Source organism: Cucurbita moschata, unplaced genomic scaffold, assembly GCF_002738365.1.
Source record: "Cucurbita moschata cultivar Rifu unplaced genomic scaffold, Cmos_1.0 Cmo_Scf00009, whole genome shotgun sequence".
In the NCBI taxonomy this organism is placed as follows: Eukaryota; Viridiplantae; Streptophyta; class Magnoliopsida; order Cucurbitales; family Cucurbitaceae; genus Cucurbita; species Cucurbita moschata.
The window spans coordinates 4,390,215-4,416,142 of NW_019268525.1; the positions used below are offsets into that span (position 1 = coordinate 4,390,215).

At 34.5% G+C, this 25,928-nt stretch overlaps 3 protein-coding genes and 1 non-coding gene across 15 annotated transcripts; 2 read left to right on the forward strand and 2 right to left on the reverse strand.

Annotated features, from left to right (window-relative positions):
• Window positions 1-448: 448 nt before the first annotated feature.
• Window positions 449-10,611, reverse strand: LOC111447576 (probable LRR receptor-like serine/threonine-protein kinase At5g10290). 4 transcript variants are annotated; one of them, XM_023086814.1, is made up of 12 exons: window positions 10,520-10,611; window positions 8,436-8,578; window positions 7,714-7,846; window positions 7,430-7,501; window positions 6,655-6,798; window positions 6,475-6,546; window positions 6,308-6,373; window positions 4,345-4,399; window positions 4,075-4,240; window positions 3,147-3,488; window positions 1,298-1,689; window positions 449-1,092 (listed from the first exon to the last, which is right to left on the reverse strand). In XM_023086814.1, the coding sequence occupies exons 2-12, from the start codon at window positions 8,536-8,538 to the stop codon at window positions 781-783; spliced, it is 1,857 nt and encodes a 618-aa protein (XP_022942582.1). In that variant the 5' UTR covers window positions 8,539-8,578; window positions 10,520-10,611; the 3' UTR covers window positions 449-780. The 4 variants fall into 4 exon arrangements, with proteins under 4 accessions (XP_022942582.1, XP_022942583.1, XP_022942580.1 ...); XM_023086815.1 differs by lacking the exon at window positions 10,520-10,611 and adding an exon at window positions 10,178-10,461; XM_023086812.1 differs by lacking the exon at window positions 10,520-10,611 and adding an exon at window positions 8,822-8,919.
• Window positions 10,612-12,104: 1,493 nt separating this feature from the next.
• LOC111447498 (probable LRR receptor-like serine/threonine-protein kinase At5g10290) lies at window positions 12,105-21,030 on the reverse strand. Of its 8 annotated transcripts, XR_002711276.1 has the most exons (14): window positions 20,733-21,000; window positions 19,478-19,626; window positions 18,678-18,807; window positions 18,479-18,550; window positions 17,699-17,842; window positions 17,519-17,590; window positions 17,350-17,415; window positions 17,075-17,145; window positions 16,822-16,965; window positions 15,199-15,540; window positions 13,018-13,412; window positions 12,489-12,801; window positions 12,262-12,398; window positions 12,105-12,216 (listed from the first exon to the last, which is right to left on the reverse strand). XR_002711276.1 is itself a non-coding variant. In XM_023086706.1 (13 exons), exons 3-13 carry the CDS (start codon window positions 19,566-19,568, stop codon window positions 12,490-12,492), a joined length of 1,839 nt encoding a protein of 612 aa, XP_022942474.1. In that variant the 5' UTR covers window positions 19,569-19,626; window positions 20,733-20,797; window positions 20,891-21,030; the 3' UTR covers window positions 12,109-12,489. The 8 variants fall into 8 exon arrangements, 6 of the variants coding, with proteins under 6 accessions (XP_022942474.1, XP_022942479.1, XP_022942477.1 ...); XR_002711275.1 differs by having other exon boundaries at window positions 12,109-12,216; window positions 12,262-12,801; XM_023086706.1 differs by having other exon boundaries at window positions 12,109-12,801; window positions 20,733-20,797; window positions 20,891-21,030.
• Window positions 21,031-22,410: 1,380 nt separating this feature from the next.
• LOC111446940 (monoacylglycerol lipase ABHD6-like) lies at window positions 22,411-25,208 on the forward strand. 2 transcript variants are annotated; one of them, XM_023085873.1, is made up of 4 exons: window positions 22,411-23,311; window positions 23,587-23,679; window positions 24,122-24,224; window positions 24,360-24,377. In XM_023085873.1, coding segments are annotated over exons 1-4 (822 nt in total). In that variant the 5' UTR covers window positions 22,411-22,687; the 3' UTR covers window positions 24,362-24,377. The 2 variants fall into 2 exon arrangements, with proteins under 2 accessions (XP_022941641.1, XP_022941640.1); XM_023085872.1 differs by lacking the exon at window positions 24,360-24,377 and adding an exon at window positions 24,842-25,208 and having other exon boundaries at window positions 22,688-23,311; window positions 24,122-24,189.
• A 515-nt stretch (window positions 25,209-25,723) lies between these two features.
• TRNAY-GUA lies at window positions 25,724-25,815 on the forward strand. The gene is given in 2 exon segments: window positions 25,724-25,760; window positions 25,780-25,815. It is a non-coding gene; the product is annotated as a tRNA-Tyr (tRNA).
• Window positions 25,816-25,928: the final 113 nt, after the last annotated feature.

Here is a 25,928-nt window from a genome sequence, read left to right on the forward strand (position 1 = left end):
AGCTTGGAGACTTCTCATCCATGGGAAATTAAACTATCAGCATTTCGGTTTCACAAGGGAGAGTTCTAGTTTTTTTAAGGATTCCCTATTGATGGCACAACAAGCCTATTGATGGCACAACAAGGATTAGTGAAAGTATGGTTGCACGAAGATTGCCATTCGAACGGACTACTACAGCTACATTTTAAAAATACTTTCAAATTGCTTGAAGAAAAATGCGAGATACAAAAATAGTACGATGGCGAGAATCACATTACTGTCAAGACAAATACGTTTGTAGTCACAAAAATATATGATAACCAAATTGAAACTAAGTTCAAATCTCATCCGCCAAAATTTTATCTTACCTAAAAACTATATCCCAAAATTTTATCTTACCTAAAAACTATATCAAAGTTTAATAACTAAATTTACAATTTAAAATAAATAAATAAGTTTAGAACCGACAAATAATAATAATATTATTATTATTATAACGTGACAAATGTAATGTCAAACATGAATATGATCATTCTATGGACTAGGTTGTATTACAAACTTCAGCCACCAGCACATAGCACATGTTAATTAAATAGAGAAAATTAAGATTACAAAAAAGAAAAAAAAAAAAAAGCAGAAACAAAGCCACTGAAATTTACAAACTAGGAAATGGGAAGGCAAGGATTTCATAATTGGTTAAGAAAACGCGTAAAGATGGCCTCAATCAAACTCACTAACTAAAATTAATCATCATATATATGTTCTCATAGCTGAAGAGGATAGGCAGTTGAGTTTGGTACCTCATCTTCCACCAGACAACTGGATAGGTTCCTGTTTATAGATGGAATCATCCCCCAACGCAAATCTTCTCAGTATTCTCTCAAAGTCTTGTTTGCGAGTCACCTCTAAATGCTGCCATTCTTCCCACCTCTCTGCAAGCCCCTCGCCTTCCAGCATCCGAGTGACCTGTGACATTGTCGGTCGGTCAACCGAAGATTGCTGCGTACACAGTAGCGCTACTTGGGTCATCATTTCCACCTCTCTAATATCATAGTTATTCAGGTTTTCGTCGACAATAGCAGTGAGTCGCTTCTCCCTTACCAATTTTTTGACCTTTACAACAGATATGAACTTGAAAATTAGCAGTGAAAATGAGCTATAAAGTTGGTGATTACTGGTCCTGATTCTTTTACCATAGACTTCAAGCCAAAATATATGTGTATGCATGTTTACCCAAAAATAGTAATACTAGCACTAATTGAATTTCATAAAGAAAGAGATTCAAGTGGAGATCTTGCTTTTGACAAGATTTTCTTACATGGTCGAGCAGTAAAACATCATCTCCTTCCAAGCGAGATAAATCCATTGCTCTTTGCCCTGTAACAAGTTCTAAAAGCATAATGCCATAGCCAAAAACATCAGTCTTTTCTGATGATTTTCCGGTGGATAAGTACTCCGGTGCTATGTGGCCAGCTGTCCCCCGAACTTGAGTCGTGACATTAGTCTTCCTAACATCAACCAACTTTGCTAGGCCAAAATCGCACACAACAGCTTCAAAATCATCATCAAGCAATACATTAGCAGCCTTAACATCTCGGTGAATAATCTTTGGATTGCAATGTTCATGAAGATATCCTAAACCACGAGCTGCACCCAATGCCACACGTTTTCGAGTAGGCCAATCTAGAATACGTTCCCCAGGCTTAATTTCTGGCATAGAAGAAAGTACTAAATAAATTAGCTAATAAAAGTAGCAATTCTTTATCAGTAAGGCATCACAATAACAATTGGCTAAGGTCCATGTCGTGAATTAAATGAGTAACTTGCAGGCTGGGTATTCTGCAAGACTTCTTTGCATGCTTTTAAAATAAGAAACCAGCTTTCATTGAGAAATTCATTGAGAAGAGTAACAGTAAGAGTAAAAAAATTTTAGAAAAATAATAATGATAAAGAACTAACAGACAAAATGGTAACAGCAGCAGTGTAATGAACAGAGCAATAGAACAAGAAATTAACAGAGAAAATGCCTCAATACTCAAAAGACAAATCAGGGTTATGCAACAGTGATAGTTGAATCTAACAAGTTGAAATGATGTTCATACTTACTCACACCGATCTTACTATGAAATTTCAAGCTCTAAGGGGAATGTGTTAGGCCGCAATTACCATCCAATATGCGAGAATGGCCAGAGGGGAATTACAAGGGTGAGAAGTTATTTAGAAACTTGGGCGTAAGATGGGAAGGATCACTAGGATCATGCAAAGATGGAATGCTAGGAAAGAAGGTTAGTCTAATTATGGTTAGCGTCCGTGTATTTCTATATATTTTCAGTCTAGTATGAGTGTTCTAGAGAGAGATACCAGCCCTCTCAAATTGGCTGGGTTTTTAGTATTGCCCTAGGGCATCTCTTTCTCGGAACATCATTGTATTGTAAGGAAGGAACCTTACATATAGGTATCAAAACATCCCATCCTCGGAAAATTTGGCAAGATGGCACAGAAAAGGATAGAAGAGAGGTTGGATGTGGCAGATCACAAAAATGGTAGCATCAAAGAGAATGTTCAGAAGTTACTGGCAATAAAGCATAGCTTAGCATCGTTGACAGAGGAGATGGAACATATTGCCACTCAGGTGGATTTGCAGTAGAAGACCTCTAACAACGCCAGAAAGGTTTTAACCTCTTTTGCTACAGATGGCTCTATTCAGAGCGAGATCCTTAGCTTCAACCCTTGTTGAAGTATCAGGGCATAAACAGAAGGAATGGGAGGGAATCGGTGAAAATCAACGTTGAATTCCAAGAAGGCGGAGGAGATGACCAGAGGCAGGAGCAAGTTCAAGAAGGTGGAGATTCTGGTGTTTGAATGAGAGGATCCCGATTCTTGGTTATTTCGAGGCAACGGGTATTTTTATATTCATGAGCTAACAGATTTTGAGAAATTGGCTGTCGGTAGCCTTAAATTGGTACTAGGGAAAGGAGGAAAGGGTGTCGTTCAAAGTTCGGAAGGACTTGAAGATACGATTGCTAGAAAGGTTTAGAACCTCTAATAAAATGGGAAATGTCTGTGCTCATTTTCTCGCAGTCAAACAGGAAATTATATTCCCTCTGCCCATATTTTAGAGAAAATTTTGCAAATTTCAGATCCAAAACAACCAAAAAACTGTTTACCTCGAAGATGGTAGGCAACACTCAAGTTCTGCATATAGGGATATACCAATAAGCGTTCGGTCTCAGTTGTACAGAACCCAATCAGCCGCAATAGATTTCTATGAACAGCTACACTAATCATCTCAACTTCCTGTAGAAAAGCAGCATCTCCCCCAAGGCTTTCATAATTAGTTGACTGTTTCACTGCAACCTTGGTGCCATCAGTAAGCACCCCTTTGTAAACCCTTCCAAAGCCTCCTTGTCCTATAACATTTTTGTCACTGAAGTCTTCTGTAGCTAGCTGCAATTCCCTCCATGGAAATCTTTTCAGCTGACCAAATGCAATTCTTCGATCAATTTCACCTAATCGGGAGATAGGGAAAAAGAAACACTTAGAGACGCACCAACAAAAATTTCAGGCTCTGGTTAGGGTGGGGATGGGGAAAGGGATTTGAACTTTGATTCACTTTTTAAGCTTGTGCATGCATGTGGAATTGGTACAGGTTTGTGTCCAATTACTAATAAGTTAAGTTGATAAGTTGACAAGGAAAAAACTTGCATCAAAGAGTTAAAGCGCGTGAAACTAGTTCCCTAAGTTCTTCATCAATCCAATTGGAAAAATATGTTTAGTATGCAACTACAAGGCATATTTATAATGATGTCAAACAATTCAGTAAGGTACTATAAAAGACCAGGATTTAAAGAACCATTTGTTTGTAGAGAATCTAGATAGTCTGTTCTTCAAATGTCAAACAAAAAACAAATACAAAACAGTTGTATTTCCAGACAAGTGCTTATTACATGTAAACGCTATGAAAAAATGGCATAAAAGCTTATATGGAAAGAATTCAATCATATTTACAATGATACCATAACCTTGAAACCTAGCCTTCACAAGAGATGTTTGTATAACCCAATTTAACAATTAGATGATGGTCATGACAGTTACCTGGAACATCTACAAAGACTTCGCCCTTGTTGCCTTTATATCTATACTTGCACAAGAAAAACAATACTCCGACCAAAAGAAGAGCAAGCATTAGCCCAGCAATAAGTCCAGCTATAAGGCCAACCTTTGACTTATTGGAAGCACCTGACATGACGTGGAAACTATCACATTTTACTTCCAGATAAGGGGTGGCTAGGTTATCAAAACGAAGAAAAGTATTTTCTCTAAGCCTAAGGTAAATATGATCAAATAACCTGAGTTTGTACTATCTGAAGCACAGGAACGGTGAAATTTTTTGCCACAATTCAACCTATTTCCCGAAAAGCTGTGAAAAACAAAAGAATTTGGAAGGATAAAATAAGTACAGGGCTGATGAAGACAATAGCAATTATATTTTTTGAGAAATGGAAATCTTGATAGTGATTTATAAGCTATGATTCTAGCTACTTTCTTTTGTCGTTCCAGTTGGAGCCATTTTTTGAGGAATGGAAATGGAAATCTTGATAGTGATTTATAAGCTCCAGTTGGAGCCATCAATGCCGTTCTCAATTAAATTCCTCTTTTTCCTAATAGATTCTAAAATGAACTTGACTAAAAGGACTTCAGAGCAACAAGAAAAGGCAGAGAACTCAAAAAATTCAAATTTTCTGCTGGACTGCACACCAAGAGGGTCTTAACATGGAAGAAAGGTTGCAAAAAGATGCCTAGATTAACTTCTAAAGGCCAGCCTGGTGTGTTCTTTGTAGAAAACCATAGAAACTGAAAGAGATCCGTAGTGCAGCCAGAAACATAGAGGACTATAAAGGCTCTAGATGAATGCAGTGAAAGCATTACATAAACCCAGTGATTGGGCTAGAAAGAAAGTTTAGACATACATTGATGGGGGTAGAGCAAGAGAAGAGATTGACCAAGTTTCATCCTTCCTCTTAGTATTTACTTTCTATTTCTTTTTTGAATTATTTTTTATAAAAAACCAAAATTTCTTTCATGGATTTAGGAGCTTATTAGTCTTTTGTCCTTTACTGTAATTTTACTATTCTTAGTTTAGAGATTCCATGTATGCTTTTATCTAGTTGGATCTACTGTATAGAATGTGATGATATTCTTCCATATTTGGTCTCACAAAAACACCACTGAGCTACAAAAAAAGATCTCTAATATGCAATTGGACGAGAGAGAATAATTAAAAAAGTTAAGATTTTGAACACCAAGAAGAGGAATGATGAGAAATAGTGTCCCAAATTAGATAAGCAGTCTTCTCCTCTTGAAATATTTTTTGTATTAGGCTCTAGCCAAAACATGTTGATGCATAACGAAAAAGGCATTTGACCACAGCACCTTCTCGTAACTTTTGAAATTCTGACCAGCCAGGCCTTGGACCACCTAAAGACACATCTAGGGAATGCCCAACGTATATTAAAAAGATCCAACAATTTAAATAAATAAAAAAACCATCACAAAAGGGACCAAGCTAAGGAGATGGTTAGTAGTTTCTTGACCACCTCAGACAGCACCAGTTTGGATTAAGGTAGTTAGAGAGATCTCTAATTTAAACATTTTCATTAGTGTTCAACCCACTGAGAACTCCACCACAAAAAATGCGTTTGGTACATCTTAAGAGACCTTAAGCTTAAACAAGTTTTACAAAATACGCCCATACAGGGTCCCATGAAGCCAACATAGAAGAGGGACTAAACTGTGGAGTAAGTGCTACATTTTCAGAGAAGTACATGTGTCTTTTAAAATACATAAAGGCTAAGAAAATTCCTAGATATTAGATAACAATAAATCTAAATAACTCCCTAAGTTAAAGTTAGGAATTACACAAATCTTCCTTAAATCAAGGTCTTTCCTTCAACAGTAAATATCCAACTAATAAACTCTCTTATCCCTCTCATTAGAGAGGTTTCTTTCATTGAGGCTCAAGGCCGTTGTTGCGAATATATGAAAAGAATAAATTTACCACAGCCTGCCAACTGAAATTTATTTACCATTGAAATTTTTCATAAGGTCTTTGTTGAGGGTAAAAAGAATATATCACCATTCCTCCATCCATTTCTTAAAATCAGACAAGAAATATTTTGATATGACAATTAAGCACATATTACAAGCCTTACAGTTTCCTTGGTCTTTATTTTATCTAGCTAATGCAAGAACGTCAAAATGTCTAATAAGTGTCTGTGTGTAAAGTGTTTAGGTATCTACCTTGATAGCATTCAAAAGTTCCACATACTTGAATTTTGAAACTTGAAATAACTGCTCCGGAATTTGGCCATTGAGATTATTTGAATCAAGAAAACTGTAGGAGAATCATATCAAAACATTAAAGAGTTGAAGAACACATAGATCCCTGTATCTAAGAATTTCCACTAATAATCCATTGCATAACAGAAAACATACAGATTGATCAAGCTAGGAAGGGTCGAAAATGATTCAGGAATAGTCCCAGCGAGATGATTTTGACTCAGAGTTCTGTTTGAATGAGAATAAGGAGTCAATTTCTCAACTACAAACCAGATGTATTGCAAACACTCATGAAATATCTATGAAGTTCGAGACCATTTGAAGCCAATTACTTACAGGAACTGTAGTTTCTTAAGATTACCAAGGGATGATGGTATTCGACCAGTTAGGCTGTTATTTTCCAGGTCCAAGGTGACCAAATTTGTCAGGTTTCCAAAATCCTCTGGTATCTCTCCAGTTATGTAATTTCCCTTCAAGTTCCTGCATTAGATGAATATATATTAATGAAGATTCTCTACGGCTCATTTCCAAATAGCAGATGTACTTCAAACACTAATTTTGAGAACCAGCTTTAACTTCCAAAAAAAATCATAATCTTCCTTTCAAAAGCTAAGGTTATCAGAGATAATGATATCTAATGTCTAACACTTCCCTGAAACTAGGAAATTAAAAGAAAATGTCAGACAAAGTGATCCGAGCTCTGGAGAAGAAAATCATTCGCTTAGTTAATTGCAGGAACTTCATCCATAAGAAAACAGCATTTAGTACTTTATTGATAATAGTGTCAGTAGTAGCCGCTGGACCATTTAAATTACAACCTTTTGTAAATAAATGATCTAAAGAAAGTTCAAATGGCGGAATTTTAATCCTACATGTACATATGCAATAAAGAGCTCTTTCTCGAACAACAACAAAAGTCTAAGCACCAGGTTTGAAGAATTAAAACTTCATTTATTGTGTGTGTGTGTGTGTTTGTTGTATATATATAATATTGAAATTGCACTAATTGAGAAAACCCTGAATTTGGAGTATAATAAAGAATCCAACTAAAATTGCGCAAACAAGTATTCAGGGCTGCAAGTTCTTGTCCACAAAATAACATGCTACTTACAGAGTTGAAAGAGATTTTAGAACAACAATACTCGGAGACAGGGTTCCAGTCAATCCCATTGTTGACAATAATCTGAGAAAAATAGATGTAATATAAGCAAATAGCTAGCAGACTAGAACTTTTTATTCTGGAAAGTAAAATTTTTATACAATTAAATAAACAGTTATACATATAGATCATCTGTCCAATCAAAATATATAGAGAGAGATCATCTTACTACTCATAAGATTATTCCAAAATGGAAGAGGAAGGTGTGCAAATAAGTACATTTAATTATGTCTTACATCTTAGTCACATTGTTTCCGTTACATATAATATTGGACCAACTACTGCATGGATTGATATGATCTGCGTTCCAACTTGTGAGCTGACTCCCTGTTGCATTCAATGCTTTCTTTAATTCAATGAGTGCCTGACCTGGAGAGGAGAAGAACAACATTCATCGTGTGGTGAAGGAATTAGAGAATATCAGTGCAATAGTAATTACACATAAATTTGCACAACTGGATATAATCAGAAATTGAGAAGAAAATTACATTATTTAACGATTAAATTTCACAAATTTTTCAAATTTGTTTCTTTTATAAAAATGAAAAGGCTTTCACATTTGTTGACAACTTCAGACTAGCTTTTCTACGATCCCACGTGAAATGAGCAAAAAGGGAAAAAGGTGGAAAAGATGTCTTCCATGTGACAAGAAGTAGAAACATTTCGCTTATCAGCTCTAAGCTATACACATATACAGTTCAAAAACCAAACTTCAATTGCTTACAAGAATGTCCTCTACCAAGTGAACTTGCATATACTCTATCTGTCTTTGCCGATGGAGAAGTCAAGCTTTTAATTTCTATTTAATTTAATTCACTTCCAGAACCACATAAAGTGTATAGAGTTGAAACATGGACAATAATTTTGCCACAGATCAGATGTCTAAGAAAAATTTCTATGAGCAGCAGTGTAATAAGAAACTCGATTTTCAAATGCCAACTTGAGATGCAATTCATACCTTGAAAATCAGACAGTGCAATATAATGAAAGAGGGCCAGAACTAGAGCTGTAAGATAGAGTTTTCCCATCTTCACTAACATCATTTTCATGGGCAACGTCATGAAATCCAAGCAAAAAAGATTAATCGAGTCATTGCTATATCTGCAAAAATAACCATCTACTCAGTCAAAGATATTGGCACAGTAATACTCCAAAAATTGTTTGGTACAAGATTTTTAATGCTACATAAGCATGCCAACAAGTCCTTCAAGAAGGCAAAGCTAAAAAAGATAGATCAGACTACAAGCAGAGCAGTTCTTGAACATTTGAATGATTAGTTAGGACTTGGGATAAGATACTAATGTCCAACTGTTGGAGTGTTGATATAATCAAATTTACCATAACCTCATGTTTTTTTATTGATTGGTGTTTTAAATGGTATCCGAGAGCATGCTGTCTTAAGTTTGAACTCCTGTAATCCATTTCCTCACCAATTAATATAGACCTCTACTTGTTGGGCCATCTACAAATTCAAACTCATAAGGGAGAATATTGATATAAATAAATTTACCAACATATACTGCTTATTGACATTTGAGCTAGAATGCAAAAATGTCTTTTGAGAAAAAGGTTGTGTGTCAAACTTATACTAAAAGTTAATGGTTCAATCCTCCACCTTGTTGGATGAAAGTGTCCCACGTTGGTTAATTTAGGGAATGGTCATGGGTTTATAATCAAAGAATACATTCTCCATGGAATGAGGCTTTTGGGGAAGCCCAAATCAAAGCCATGAGAGCTTATGCTCAAAGTGGACAATATCATACCATTGTGGAGAGTCGTGTTCGTCTAACATGGTATCAGAGCCATGCCCTAAACTTAGTCGTGCCAATAGATTGGCAAATTCTCAAATGTCGAACAAAGAACTCCAAAAAGAAAAAGGAGTCAAGCCTCCTCAAAGGCAATAAAAAATGACTAAGACTCCAAAGGAGTCGAGCCTCGATTAAGGGGAGGCGTACTTTGTTCGAGGGGAGGTGTTGGATGAAAGTGTCCCACATTGGTTAATTTAGGGAATGGTCATGGGTTTATAATCAAAGAATACACTCTCCATTGGAATGAGGCCTTTCGAGGAAGCCCAAAGCAAAACCATGAGAGCTTATGCTCAAAGTGGACAATATCATACCATTGTGGAGAGTCGTGTTTGTCTAACACACCTCACATTTGTTGTTGAACTCAAGAAAAAAAAAAAAAAAAAAAAATCACGGTTGGTGTCCAATGGTAAGAAATGGAAGGCAATTCTCCAGTCAATCAATTTGTAATTTCAGAATGCTTAGTACTACTATCCCTACCAAGTTCGCATAAAAAAACAGCAAACTCCAAATTAGCTTCTTTAGATACTTATCAGAATGGAACAGCATAAAACTAAAAAAGGAAATCCTCTAACTCCTATCTAGGACACACGACACACAAGAATTTCATCTTTCTGATGACAAAATTTCGTGGAAAAAAAATATTAGATTTGGGAAAACATTGATTAGTGATTTAATTCCAAATTTTCTTTTTTGATCATAAATTTATTCCCATACTTCAAAGAAACAAAAACTTAACTAACAATTAATGATTTTATAAATATACTATTTTCTGAAAACCCAGAATGCATGTACTCAACTAAAAGACATAAATATTTTAAAATAAAATAAATACAAATTCAAGTCAGTGATGGTTGAGAAAGGATAACCACAAAATTCCTTGGTCATAGATTACCCATGGGAAAGCGTTTGAAGTCCATGGTAGTCAACACTTCTCCCTAGAGTTCTCAAGTTGACCTTCAGGTTGAACTTCGAATTCTATTATCCAGAACAGACTACAACTAAACCTACTTCTATTCTTTTAAATTACTAATTTTCCAATTATCCATCAAATTCGTCCTCGTGACCTCAAACTGACAAAAATGATTCGATGCGTGAAAAATGATCAACAAGAATCAAACAGAGGAGAAGTAGCCAAGGATCAAAAAAGTAAATGACTAATTAACAAACTGGAGAACAGAAACGAGATGTAAATACGAAGAGGCACTGAAAGATAAGAGAAGATCCAAATAAGTACCTGTGGGGAAGGAGCAGATGAGAAGTTTAGAGAGAGGTGCTGCAGCCTGAAGGAAGCTGCAGTACATTCAAGGCTTTAGCAAATTAATATTGGGCTATTTGGAAGAGTTCGCGTGATACCTACTTGATCCAACTAAAAAAAAAACTATATATTAAATATATTTAAATTTTTATTGTTGATGGGAAATTAGAAATATTGCTTTAAAGATAAATAAATAATTTCTAATACATTTGTCCGCTTACTTATATCCACTTAATGTCTTCCAAATTTTAATGTGTTTAATGTCTTGCACATTTGTTTGAATTTTGTAAATAAAAATGCTGGGCAAATTTTGATTGATTTTTTGGTATTATTTAGTCGTTTATTATATTCATTACTATTAATTTTGATGCAGCTATTAATTTATTAATAGAAAAATTAATCACTATTTTTTTCCTTATATTTGAAAACGATGACAGTAATTTAAACTTCGATTAGTTTTATGTTACTAAAAATATGATTTTTGTAAAAAAAAAAAAAAAAAAAAAAAAAAAAAATGAAAGTTCAACTAGGGTGGTGGATATCCTTTTTCTAAGTATGTAGACTAACATAATTTCAAATTTAGGAAACTTTCTAATTTCACAAGCCAAAACAAAATTGAATTACACAAAGAAAAATAGTGTAGTGTAATGAATAATAATATTAGTCATTTCATGGTGGAAAAATGCCCATACACAGTGTGACCCCACGGCATACCGTGGACTTGGACCTGGTAGTCGTTGACGTACTCTTTCTTTTTTAGTTTTTCTTTACTTTATTTTTGTGAGTCCCCACTCCTTTATTATAATTTAAAATATTTAAATATATATATATATATTTTTTTTTTTTTTTTTTTTTAAGTAATTCAATCACAAAAAAATTTAATTTAAATGTGTTTTTGTTAGGAATAGATGAAAAAAATTTAAAAGAGAAAAATTAGAATAATTTAACTTTGGGTGAGCTACTCGATATTTAAAAAAATATATTATATATAATGGGCCAATTTGTCAATTTTATAATGATTTGTACTTTTTAAATTTAGATCACAAGCATCTTGCTTTGGCGAAGGCAACACGTGTGATTGCTTATTGGTTTGTTCTTATCAATTTCCTTCACTCACTTAGTCTTTAGCGTTATAGACACGTTAATAAAAATGACGTCAATAAAAATGATTGGTTGAGGGTTTTCGAAATTGCAGATTTGGGTTATTTGGGTTATTTCAGTTATTTAATCAAATTAGTGAAAATATCAGTTCTCTCTGAGTTTTGAGGAATATGAAATGGAAGGGGAAAATCAGCAAAGAAAAATCAATGAAAAACCTTGGGGCCTTTTGGCTGAATCATCATAACCTAATACAAGGAACTCCAGGAGGAAAGAAAAATAAAATAAAACAGTAACGCAAATTTCATAGCCTTTTTCTTTTTTTTTTTTTTTTTTTTTTGTCCAATTATCTATTAACGGTGAAAATTATAAAAACTAAATAAAACCGACCAATTGAAGGATGCAACTAAAATTTTCTAAAATTAAAAAGCCTAAAAATCAAAGTTCTGGGGCTGTAGGATTTAAATACATGGACGGAAGTAACTAATGTATTTGAAATCTTAAATAAAAATGATCACTATAACATGACAAATGCTATGGCAGACGTGAATATGAGGACTGTTGATATGGCTGGATTACAGAGTTCAGATACAGCAAAGGTTAAAATGGAGGACACGAGATTATAGGAAGATGCAAAAGCCAAGAAATGAAAGAGAGCAGAAGCCACTGAGAATTTACAGAACGGAGGATGGGAAGGCAAGGATTTCTTGACTGGTTTAAGTTTGTGTAATATGGTTTAAGGATGATGGCCCACGTCAAACTGACCTAACAAAAATAATTGTCATATGGTCTCTATCTAGAGAGATTCATTAGATTAATAGAGAGAGAGAGTTGGAGATGAGTTTTGTACCTCATCTTCCACCAGACAATTCGATTGCATCCTGTCTATGAATTGAATCTTCTCCCCATTCGAATCTTCTCTGCAGTCTCTCATACTCTTGTCTGCGAGTAACCTCCAAATGCTGCCATTCTTCCCACCTCTCTGCCAATCCCTCTCCTTCGAGCATTCGAACGACTTGCGACATTGCTGGACGGTCATCCGAACACGGCTGTGTGCAAAGCAATGCAACTTGGATCATCATCTCCACCTCTTGAATGTTGTAGTTACTTAGATTCCGATCTACGATAGCATTGAGTCGCTTTTCTCTTTCTAGTTTCTTAACCTTCATAGCCAATATGACACGAAAATTAGCCACCATGGAGTGAAAATGAGCCAAAATTTTGAGAATTTAGATGTGGTAATTTAAGAATACATGGACCTGACTTTTATTAGCATAGACATTTTGCTAGTGTTTGTGTTTAATCCATGATAATGACACCAATTAAATTTATCATAAGGAGGAAGCATATAAGATACTAATCAGACAATATTTACTTACATGGTCGAGTAGTAAAACATCATCTTCTTCTTCTAAGCGTGAGAAGTCGATTGCACGTTGCCCTGTGACAAGTTCTAAAAGCATGATACCATAACCAAAAACATCAGTCCTTTCTGATGATTTTCCAGTTGATAAGTACTCCGGTGCTATGTGGCCCATTGTCCCTCGAACTTGAGTAGTGACATTAGTCTTCCTAACGTCAACCAACTTTGCTAAGCCAAAATCGCCAACAACTGCTTCAAAATCTTCATCAAGCAATACATTGGCTGCCTTAACATCTCGATGAATAATCTTTGGATTGCAATGTTCATGAAGATACTCTAAACCACGAGCAGTGCCCAATGCCACACGTTTTCGAGTAGGCCAATCTAAAGCAGCCTCCCCAGGCTTAAGTTCTGTATTGGAGATTGCCAAAAAAATCAGCAGAAAACGATAGCAGCTCTTTATCAGTGTGGCATTACAATAACATTTGGCTAAATGAAAGCAAAATAGAATGACAGTCCTAATTGAAAGTACAAACAAGTGTAAACAAAAGAAATTACAAGAACGAGCCCTAGTTGTTAGCTATAAAAAAAAAAAAAAAAAGGCAGGAAATCGCTAAAAAGCTTCATGATGGGCATCCAAAGGAATATGTTGAAACAAGCGCACTCCAAAATCAAGATGGAACGCCAGTGCAATGGAAAGCAAGAGATGTCCCAAAGATCTATAGAAACTTAGCTCAAATGTTTACGGAAAAAGGACAAAAAAGCATAGGACATGCCCCAGAAATTTCAACGTATTTCCTACAATGAACACACCATTGCAAGCAGATAATTCCCTTTCTTTCACCTTCCACAGCTAAGTGAAAAAAAAAAAAAAAAAAAAAAAAAAAAAAAAAAAAAAAAAAAAAGGGAAGTCAGCCGTGGAATGAACAAAATCAACTTAACAAGACAGAAGCCAAAAATTGCACAAGGGATAGATGAGAGGAAAGATCAACTTCCTATCAAATCTAAGAATACAGAAGGCTACAACTTCCCGTCCAAGGACCCTCCCAGACAAAGAGAGTTACCATCACGTTCCAAAAACTTCACATAATTGAGAAAAATAGGAAGACATTGAGAAATAATGGTCTTCCAAGGGTCCCTAAAGATGCTCCTGAAAACAAAAGTTGGATCGCACTCATCAGAACGACGGTCGTACTTGCACATATTGACCTTATTCCATAAAGCTTCAAGTTCTAAAGAGAACGCCACAAGTGGCTAAAATTACCCAGCTACACGGAATTTCACCTATTCCAATCATTCCAAACACAATCTGAATACCACCTTCCAATTCAAGAGATGAGAACCCCACCCTGCTCTACGGCCATCATATAAAGTTTCTCGTAATCTTTTCCAACTTGCCCAAACATAGTTATTTATTACATAAAAACGAAGAAGACAGAATATTCGGTTGTTATATAGACAAATTAAATTAGATAGAACCCAAATTCATTGAAATACCAAAGATAGTGCAATTATAACATAACTCAAGTATTTCAGGTATTTGGAACCTCCCTCTTGAGATATCGCTCACTAATCCATCTACAAGATTGTCTAAGTTCCTCCTTTCCCACTCCCTTTATTTATAACCAAATACCCTTAAAACCTCCCAGATAATTACTAATATGCCCTTAATAGCCTAATAACGTTCTTAATGGAATTCCTACAAAATGATGCCCGACAGGATGATAAGTCTAGCAACACTGAGTACATCTTCACGGCAGAGGACAATTTGTCTTCTATTAGAAGAATGTTAATTTTTCGTAAAACTTCAAAATCACAATAATCAAAAAAGAAGATGATCATGATGATGATACAAGTGCTCATGCTTCACAATTCCCATAAAGGAATCAGAAAATAAATGATCTACAACCAATATTTTCCCTATTCCACATCCAGTATTTACACAAGCACTGGACCAATTAATTAATTTCTTAGATCTTAGTTTTATTAATTGAATGCACGTCATCTCCAGTCTCTTCTACTCACCTACAGATTATTAGCGTGTTCTGCAATTCCAGCATGGAATTAACTGACAAAAAAAATTAAGCATCTGATATATACATATATAGTATGTATCATGCACTCTTGTTTGTGATATAGCAAAGAAATGCTCCAAACAGCATCATGTAATATAAAAAACTACCAAAACACCTTATACCTCGAAGACGGTAGGCAACACTCAAATTCTGCATAAAGGGATACACCAATAGGCGTTCTGTCTGAGTCGTACAGAACCCAATCAGCCGCAACAGATTTCTATGAACAGCTACGCTAATCATCTCAACTTCACGCTGAAAAGCAGCATCTCCCCCTGGACTTTCATAATCAGTCAACCGTTTCACTGCAACTTTGGTGCCATCGGCAAACACCCCTTTGTACACCTTTCCAAAGCCTCCTTGTCCTAAAACATTTTTCTCACTAAAGTTGTCTGTAGCATGCTGCAGTTCTCTCCATAAAAATCTTTTCAGCTGACCAAATGCAATTCTTCGATCAACTTCACCTGATTGAAAATTCAGGGAAAACAAAGCTCAAAGATAATGGAATCAACAAAAACTCCAGTTCATTACCAGGGGTATTCCATTTAAAACGTAGGATGGCTGTTTTTTTTTTTTTTTTTTTTCAAAATGCAAGATGGTTAAGTTAATAAGCGAGGCAAAAACCTTCAACCGTATTAAGACATCAAACAGTTAATAACACAAGAAACTAGTTCCTAGTCCTTTATCAATCTAATTGGAAAAAATATATTTAACTTGAAACTACATGGCATTCTAATAGTGATCTACAACTCTGTTATTTTAATAGTAAAAAAAAATAGTGATCTAAAACAATTCAGCATGCAATTATAAAGAAGCATGTTTTGAGGTTTATTGGTTGAGAATCTACTAAACATCTAGATGCTTGAGAGACTAAAATTCTGTTACTGTTGAATAACAGTGTTTATTATGTTGGAAAACGTTATGAGAATGTTTTAAATTATTTAGATAACTGTATTTGTTTAATAGAATCTATGAGTGACATGTGATTCGAATAATATATCTCTTTTGATAAAAACCATATCTTTACCATTAGTTTAACTAATTTTGGTCAACTCAAGCATAGTTAAAATCATTTTAACCCCCATCAAAATGTCAAAGGTTCGACGTCACACTCTCACCTTTTTTTTTTAACTAATTGTTTTAATCTAACTTCTATGTGAAATTAATTTATATTAATGTAACATTTATTACAAATTACATTTTTAATTATATTAATTTTAACCTAAAGCAAATAACTATAGTGTAAATTTAAATCACTATCAAATTTTCCAATTTAAAATTTTTATTTAATCTAAGCACACTTACAGTATAGCTATACTTTAATTAGCATGTGAAAGAATGTAAGTTAATATATTATATAATTTAGCAGAAATTGTTTTGTAAGGAAATGTAATATATAAATATCATAGTGTTTATTAATGGTCAACTTGGATATAGCTTAATTGAATAAGGTATATGTCCTCAACTTATTACTATAAAACTAAAAATAAAAAATAAAGAGAATTGATAAATGAAATATTTAAATACCATAAACGCATGGATCTTAATTGATATGATAATTCGTAACATAGTCTAAACTTTAAATATCAAACAAAAAACAGAAACAAAACAATTTAGTTTCTAGATAGATGCCTATTCCATTAAATACTACAAAAAAAAAATGGCATAAATGTTTTTGTCACAAAAAAAGCATACTTTAAATTGCATAACCCACATTAATAATTCAATAATAGCACAAAATTTACCTGCAACATCTACGAACTCTTCGCGCTTGTAGCCTTTATATCTACCCTTGCACAAGAAAAATAATACACCGACCAAAAGGAGAGCAACAGTAAACCCAGCTATAATTCCAACAATAAGGCCAACCTTAGGTTTGTTCGAAGAACCTGACAAGATGATAAACTTTCACATTTTTCTTCCAATTAAGGAGTGACAAAGTAATCAAAATATAGGAAAAACTGTTCTCCAAGCCCAAGATAAATCTGATCCAATAACCTGAGTTTGAACTGTCTGAAGCACAGGCATGCAGAAACTTCCCGCTACAATCTAACTTGTTTCCAGAAAAGCTGTGATAAACAAAACGATTCAACATCATCCGGAAAAACAGCCTAGGGTACCAATCATCAATTTTCTCAAACCAAGATAATCAAGCTACGTCCAACTAGAAAAAGGTAGCGCTGCCATTCCTAACTTTGATTTCTAAGTAACTGTTGAACAAGTTCTCCAGTGATTAGATATCTACCTAGATAGTATTCAAAAGTTCTACATACTTGAATTTTGAAGCTTGAAATAACTGCTCCGGAATTGGGCCCGTGAGATCATTTGAGTCAAGAAGCCTGTAGAAGAATCATAATCAAGAAATTAAGAACTGAAGAACACTTGGTTAATGAAGTCCGAAGTTTTTCAAGCTTAGTCTCAGACGCAAAATGGAAAACTTACAGACTAATCAAGCTAGGAATGCTTGAGAGTGACTCAGGAATAGTCCCAGTTAGACGATTATGACTCAGAGTTCTGCTTGAATGATAATAACGACTCATTAACTCAAAAATAAACCATCTGCATTGTAGACGCTCATAAAATGTCTTTGAAATTACAGATCATTTGGAGACAACTACTCACAGGAACTGTAGTTTCTGAAGATTACCCAGGGACGATGGTATATGGCCAGTTAGGCTGTTATTTCCCAAATCCAAACTGACCAAATTTGTCAAGTTTCCAAAATCCTTCGGTATCTCTCCAGTTATGTGATTCCCCTGCAAAATCCTGTAGTAGATGAATATATATTAATGAAGATGCTCTACACTTCATCGTCAACAAGCATATATACATGCACTTCAAAACCAAGTTTACAAATTTAACGGCCAATAAATTATAATATGCTTTTCAGAATTTAAGGTTATCAGAGATAAGCATGCCTTCGTTCTAACCCTTTCCCAAAACTATAAACATAAACGAGACAGTCAGACCAAGTGATGCAAGCAATTATACCTTCCTAGAGAGTAAAATCTTAGGCTTGGTAAATTTCAGGAAATCCAATAATAAGAATACAGTTCGGCAGCTATTAAGCAAGCTTAGTGCTTTAATGAAAATAGTATTTCTCAGTTGGTTGAAGACTTTTGATCTTTTACATTGGGATTTCTTTGAAAAATCAATGATAAAAGGCAAGTTCCAATTATGAAATTTTAATACGATACATATTTACAATACAAAACTCTGTTCATCGAACAAAACAAAGTTTTATCCAAGATGACCTTAAGTGTGTGTGTATATTATATTACACACAATGAAACCACACAACAATAAAAAATCGAGAAAAGTATAATAAAACATCCGGTTAAATCATGCAACATGAAGTATTTAGGGGGCAAGTTCTTGGACACACAAGAACACACTACTCACAGCGTTGAAAGTGATTTGAGAACTCCAATTTTCGGGGACAAAGTTCCAGTAAAGCCCATAGCTGACAAGGATCTGAGAAAGTTAAATGCAACATAAGCAAAGTCCAGACTTGAAAGCTTTTATATTGGCAAGTAAAAAGTATAATACAGCAACACTCAAGAGAAAAATAGGGAAATGAGTACATTGAAGTATATCTTACACAGAGATCACATTGTTTCCATTACATATAACACTGGTCCAAGTACATGGATTGACTTGATTTGGGTTCCAATCTGTGAGCTGATTTTCTGTTGCATTCAATGCGCGTCTCAGTGAAAAGAGAGCATCACCTAGAGGAGAGCAGAAGGACAAACATCAAGGAGTCAAACAAGTAGAGTATATCAGTACAATAGCAATTATTAACAAATTTGCACAATTAGATAATCAGAGATTGAAGAGAAAATAACATTATAAAACCATTTGTTTTCTAAAAGAATCACATTTGTTTTCTAAAAAAATCACATTTGTTTCTTTTATAAGAAAAAAAAAGGCGTTCACATTAGTTTCTTTTATACAATCCGACAAAGAAATCATAAAGTAAAAAAGGGAAGATGGTAGAAAAGGAGTGTTACATGTGACAAAACGATGGTCTGTTTCATATCAAAAGAAAGTGTGAAAAATATCAGATACATTTCTCTTGTCAGCTTGAACGATACAACTATATAATTTCAAAAAATAAACTTTAATTACATTGAAAAAATGTCCTATACCCACTGTCATTTAACTTGCATATGGATTGTTTATCCTTGTCAACCAAGAGGAATAAATCAAACTTTAATTTCTATATAAATTGTTCCACTCTAGAACATAAAAACAACCTACAAACAGCGAGAGGATTAATGAGATGGACAACTCTTAACTCCACATCACAGATTAGATAGTCAAGATACAAGCCTATGAGCAGCAGTATAACAAGAGACATCTCAATTTGCAAATGCCATCCTGAGATGCAATTCATACCTTGATAATCAGACAGCGCAAAATTATGAAAGCAAGCCAGTAGTAGAATTGTAAGATAGAGCTCTCCCATCCTAACTAGCATCATTTTCATTGGTTGACGTCATGAAATCCATGCAAAAAGGATGACAAGAGCCATTGCTATGCTATATCTGCCAAAAAAAAAAAAAAAAAAAAAAAATCATCCATTGACAGTCAAATACATTGGAACTGAGATGATTGTCCAAAGTTAATATTTCTTAAATTACTTGGTACAAGATCTTTAATGATACATTGGCGCATGCCAACAAGTCCTTCAAGAAGGCAAGGCCGCAATAAGAATGATAGACCAGGCTACAAGTGTGGCAGTTCCAAAGAGTTATACCTCATAAGGAGGGGGGTCAAAGGGAGGGTACTTTTACATAGTTTTGAGTTAGTCGTTATGAGCATACACTCCAAAGAGTTATACCTCATAAGGAGGGGGGTCAAAGGGAGGGTACTTTTTTTAACTCGCTGGAACTTCAATTTCAATAGCTGCTCAGTCAACTAAATTAGTGCGTATGGATACTACCCGAACGAACCAAAGTTACAGTCACATAGGGAAAGCCTCAACTCGTATATGAGAGACTACAAGAAACCTGAATTACATTTCTAAAAACAACATTTCTTCGGATTAAATTGGAAACACATCATGCTTTTATTTCGAACTTCTTTGTCATCGTAATTCATTTTCTCAAGCTCAAGAAAACAAAAACTTAGTCAACAGCGAAGAGTTTGATGAACATAACAACTCTTTTATGAATTGAAATTCTATTATTTAAAAAATAATCTAATTCCACTTTTGAACTTGCGTAATATTAAACCAAAATTACATAAAGTTCACGATAAACTGAATATTTTCTACTCTCAATATCTAAACATTACGTCTTCTTAAAATACTTCAAGTACTTCAGAAACTCTGAAACTAAAACCAGAAGACTAACACGAAACTGAACGCATCTTTGGACTTTTAAATCAATTTAAGCACATCTATGTAGAAATTTCTCACTGTCCAACCACTCATCATACTAATCTCCAACTCTCATCTCTCAACAGTTCAGCACTTCACCCTGCCACAAACGAAACACTCTCACCACAGCTAATCAACGATTGAGAAATGTAGGGGACAAGAACACGAGAGAAACAGCCAAGAACAAAAACTCAACAAACTCCAGAAGAGAAACAGGGATCAGATACGAGTATTGGCTAAAAATAAACGAGAAGATCCAAAAACAAGTACCTGAGGAGATGGAGAAGTAGATTTGGGGCAGCAGAAAAAGGCGAATGATCCTCGAGATTCGTGACCTGAAATGAACTGAAAAAGGCTGAAAAAAGAGGCAACGAAGGAAGAAGAAGAAGAAGAAGCTCAGACAGAGAAGTAGAAAACAAGCTGAAAACCAATTCGTGTGAGTGCTGCTACTGCGTGAAGTGAAGCTGCTACCCATTCAACAAATCTTCTGCCATTGTTAAACCTTCTGTTCCTTGGCTTTTATTTAATTTGTTTATTCCTTTTCTTTCTTTCTTCCTTCCTTCCTTTGTTTTTTTTTTTTTTTTTTTTTTTTTCTTTTGGGATAAAAGTTGGAAAATAAGGGCTTTTTTTTTTTTCTTTTAAATTTCTTTTTCGTTTCTAATTTCTTCTTTTAATGTGCAGTCCTACTGTATTGTAATGATCCATTTCCGTGATTCCAACAATATGGTTATAATTTATTAGCAAATTCCCCACGCCAACCCAAAAGCCAAACCCCTCAATCATTTGCCCCAACCTCCTCTACCTACGCTTTCTACATAAATTTTTACATGACAATTTTACTTAATTCAAATTTCAACATTAAAAAACATAATTCATTTTGGTAACTTTGTCCGATAGTAAAATATTGGTAAATGGGTAGGCGAAATGCCGACTTTGCCCAAAGCAATCATATAATTAGTGGAAAATTTTTACATGATTATGAGCAAAAATGGGTTGTTGTTGGTTGAATTTGGAGGTTTCCAAGTGGCTTATACGTAAATCTACTGAAATTTTTTACTACTCAAATACCTAAAATGAGATGAGCTGTGAGCGTCAATATTAATTAATACCAAAAGTTTGGTAATATAATTATTAGTCGTTCAAGTCATGGTATGGGCCCATTGAATTATTAGCCCATTGGATCCAGTTCAATCCACAAGTCCCCAACATTAAAAGTTTTACATTATTTGCATATTATTTTTGTCCTCGAACGTGTTCGATGTTGGTCGTTGTTTTTGCTTCTACGATTTCTATCAAACTTCCCTCGATATTGATTTTCATTTTAAACCAATGAAAAAATGTTAATACAAATCTCACCCGTGAATGAACTACTTTCAAATCAAGAAACACATCATACTCTATTTACTATAGATCGATGATCTTTCTTACAAATAGAATGAAAAATGGCCACACAAGAATATAAGAGAACCATCTAGATGAGGGAGGATACAACAATTTTGTCTTATGCTAAAAAAAAATAAAAAAAATTATTGTTTGTGACAATTTTTTTTTTAATATATATATATATATATATATAAATAATTTAATATATAGAAAGCAATTATAAAAATTTAAGTAGGTATTAAGCACAATAAAATTGTTTGTTTTCGCATTATATTTGAATACAATTGTCTTTTAAGTACAATAGATAAAAAAAAATAACAATAAAGATAAAAAAAGAAAAAGTTATATCGAATTATGGACCAAACATATTTAAAATATGGGAAAGTAACATATGAAATGACGTAACTATATTTTACGTTATTTAATTTTATATTTTCCATTTTAAATATTCAAACAAAATGAAACAAGTGGCATCTGTTGAGAGGCGAGGTTTATGCACCGGCAGGCCTTTGTGGTCGGAGAATGAAGGCTTTTTTCGTGGCCGTCTTTGTCGTGTTCGTAAAAGGCCAACGAGCATTTAATTATTTAATCTCAGTTTCCCTCACCATTTTCACGGTTTCAAGATCTCCCCGAAGCGGGGAGAAAATTTTCTGTTCTATTACCCCGAAGTAACTGGAAATTCTTTACGCTCTCCTATTCCAGATTCTTCGATCTAAATTCCTCAAGCTTTTCTACCTTTTCTCCCCTTTGGGAGCTTGTTGATTTCTTCGAACTCTACATTCACTCGGATTTTCTCGCAGATTCTGATTTGATTGAGAAAATCCGAGTTTTTGAATCCAATAATGGCGGGTTGTTTTAGTTTCTCTGCCACCTTGGACTCGTGTTATCGGTACTATTTCTCTAGGGCAGGCCTTAAATCCATCACCACCGATTTTGGCGATGGGACGATCATCCACTGTTGGGCGCCCAAAACCAGGAGAGAATCGAAACCTAATTTATTGCTCCTCCATGGATTTGGAGCCAACGCAATGTGGCAATGGAACGAATTCATATCACGGTTGATCCGATTCTTCAATGTCTACGTTCCTGACCTACTTTTCTTCGGTAATTCGTATACGACTCGGCCGGAGAGGTCAGTCTCGTTTCAGGCTCTCTGTATGATGCATCTAATGGATTCGTTTGAAGTTCGGACGATGAATGTCGTTGGAATTAGCTACGGTGGCTTCGTAACGTATAGTATGGCCGATCAATTTCCGGAGCGATTGGAGAGATTGGTGCTCTGTTGCGCCGGAGTTTGCTTGGAAGAGAGGGATATGGCGGCCGGGATGTTCGTCGTGAAGAACGTCGATGAGGCCGCTAGTATTTTGCTACCTCAAACACCGGCGAAGCTCAAGGAACTTCTCCGCCTCACCTTCGTCAAGCCTGCTCGAATTCTACCCACTTGTATAATGGACGATTTCATCGTTGTGAGTGATTGTGCTTCTGAATTTTTCTTGTTTACTTGTTCTGATTTCGTCTGTTTGTCAAATTGAGGCATCCTTACAAAAAATTCAAGGATATTTTCAACTTGGAACTCATATAATGCTAACCCATAACCAATCAGGTTTTAAAACAATTATTCTGATCAGCATTGCGGGACTAATCCATGTTGCGAAGAATGATTGCAGTATTTTCAAATTTTGAATATTAAATAGGTTGATCGCATTGCTAATAGAGTTTTGGTTTGTGTTTCTGGTAATAGGTGATGTGCACAGAATTCAAGCAAGAGAAAGAAGAGTTGATTAAAGAAATACTTAAAGACAGGAACCTTTCTACTCTTCCGAAGATCAACAAGGTTCGTAAATTTCTTATATTTAAGTAATTTAAATGCCTTTCTTTGAATTGCTATCCAAATTAGTATCTATATAGAGAGAGATTGATGAGAAAAAATAGTGTACTAATCTATGTACTATGTATATCAATTCATTATCTCATAAGCTGGAGAATTCGAATAAGTTTTTATTTACTTATCGAAGATTTAATATCCAACTCATACCCATGTGATATCAATATAGATAAAAAGAACTATAATTATTAAGCATCTCTAATGAAAGAAGTTCGAAGTATTTTCAAAAGAATTTCAAGAACATCTTTTTATATGTAGCTAGACATTATAGAAAAATAAGTTGCATCTCTAATTAACTAGAATATATTGTTCGTTCACTTTTTTTTTTTTCAAACCTCGTTTGGTTATATTCTACTGTTATATCAATGATTCCTTAAATTTGGGAATGCAGCCTACGCTGATACTATGGGGAGAACAAGACAGAGTATTTCCTTTGGAGTTGGCACACAGATTAAAAAGGTATTTTCAGAAACCTTTTAATCTCTTGAGTTGCTGTTTTTGGGGCTTTCAAATTTAGAAATGGATGGTTAGAGATTTAAGATATTTTGATTAAGAACAACACTTCTTAACTGGTTTCTTACCCATCATTAATTTGGAGAGTTACTGTTTTTGGGGATTTCAAAAATTAGAAATGGATGGTTAGAGATTTAAGATATGTTGATTAAGAACAACACTTCTTAACTGGTTTCTTACCCATCATTAATTTGGAGAGTTACTGTTTTTGGGGATTTCAAAAATTAGAAATGGATGGTTAGAGATTTAAGATATTTTGATTAAGAACAACACTTCTTAACTGGTTTCTTACCCATCATTAATTTGGAGAGTTACTGTTTTTGGGGATTTCAAAGTTTAAAAATGGATGGTTAGAGAGATTTAAGATGTGTTGATTAAGAACAACACTTCTTCATTGGTTTCTTACCCATCCATCATTAATTTGGATAAAACCTACCTTTTAACAGGAAAATATGACCAAAATTTTGATAAGTGAGACAGAAAAATGGTTGGTTTTGAGGTCTATATATGTTAAATTGTATGAACCAGAACTCTTAATTTGATGAAATTAGTGAGAATTTAATATCATAAATTGAATACTAAAATGAAGAAATTTCAGGCACTTGGGGGAAAACGCAGAGTTAGCTGTTGTGAAAGACGCAGGGCATGCGATCAATGCAGAGAAGCCAAAAGAGATGTACAAACACATAAAGGCTTTTCTTGTCACCCGCCCCAACCTTTCTCAATCGAACTCATCTATTTATAACTTTTGATTCTCATAAATTTTATCCCCTACTTATTATACCTCTCCTCCAGGCCCCAAAACTGAGGTGCTTTTAATCTACGGTTACTTAGGTCGGGTTGTCCAGATGACCTGAATTGTGATTAAATCCATAAATATTATTATTTGGTACGGAAATATATTAAAATTCGCCATCTTATTCAGGCTATAAATAAGAAAAATCAATAAAGAAAGAGTTCACGAGTCTTCTCAACCTGCATCCAGACGCTAGCTGAGAGTGTCAAGACACCAAAGCCTCCTCTCCATCCATCTCTGTCCATGCATTTTTGGGCTAACATCGAGACACTGGTTGAGAGCGTCGAAACATAACTTCTTTTTCTTTTCTTTTTTTAATATAAACATGGGTTTTCGGCCGTTTTTCAAGGGATTTTTTTATAGAGAATTTTATAACCTAATGAAAATTTAGACTTGGGGTGGGTAAAAGGATTTTCGAACCTCAGGAATGAGAAGGATATCGCCACTACCGAACATGATTTGTCTTCTTACCTTTCCTTATTGACATGTATAGTATAGGTAAATTCAAAACAACCAATTTTTATAGCTAATTGGTTGAAGGTGTATTTGTACTTAAATTTATTTATTTAGAGGGGTTAATATTTCTAAATATAATGTGTAAAATTTTAAAATATGTCGATTTTTTTTTTACATAAAATTCTATACTACTGACATCAAATTTTAAACGAATTAGTAGGTCAACAACCAACTTTAGCTCAGTTGGTAGAGCGGAAGACTGTAGTTTGAAATCTCAAATAGTCATCTTTAGGTCACTGGTTCCAATCCCGTAGGTTGGATACCTTTGTATGGTATAGTGCATGTACAATGGAAAAAAAATGGATATACATCTTTTTTATGTCGGTCAATTGGGTTGTTCCTCTTAGGAATTTTTTTTTTTTTTTTTTTTTTT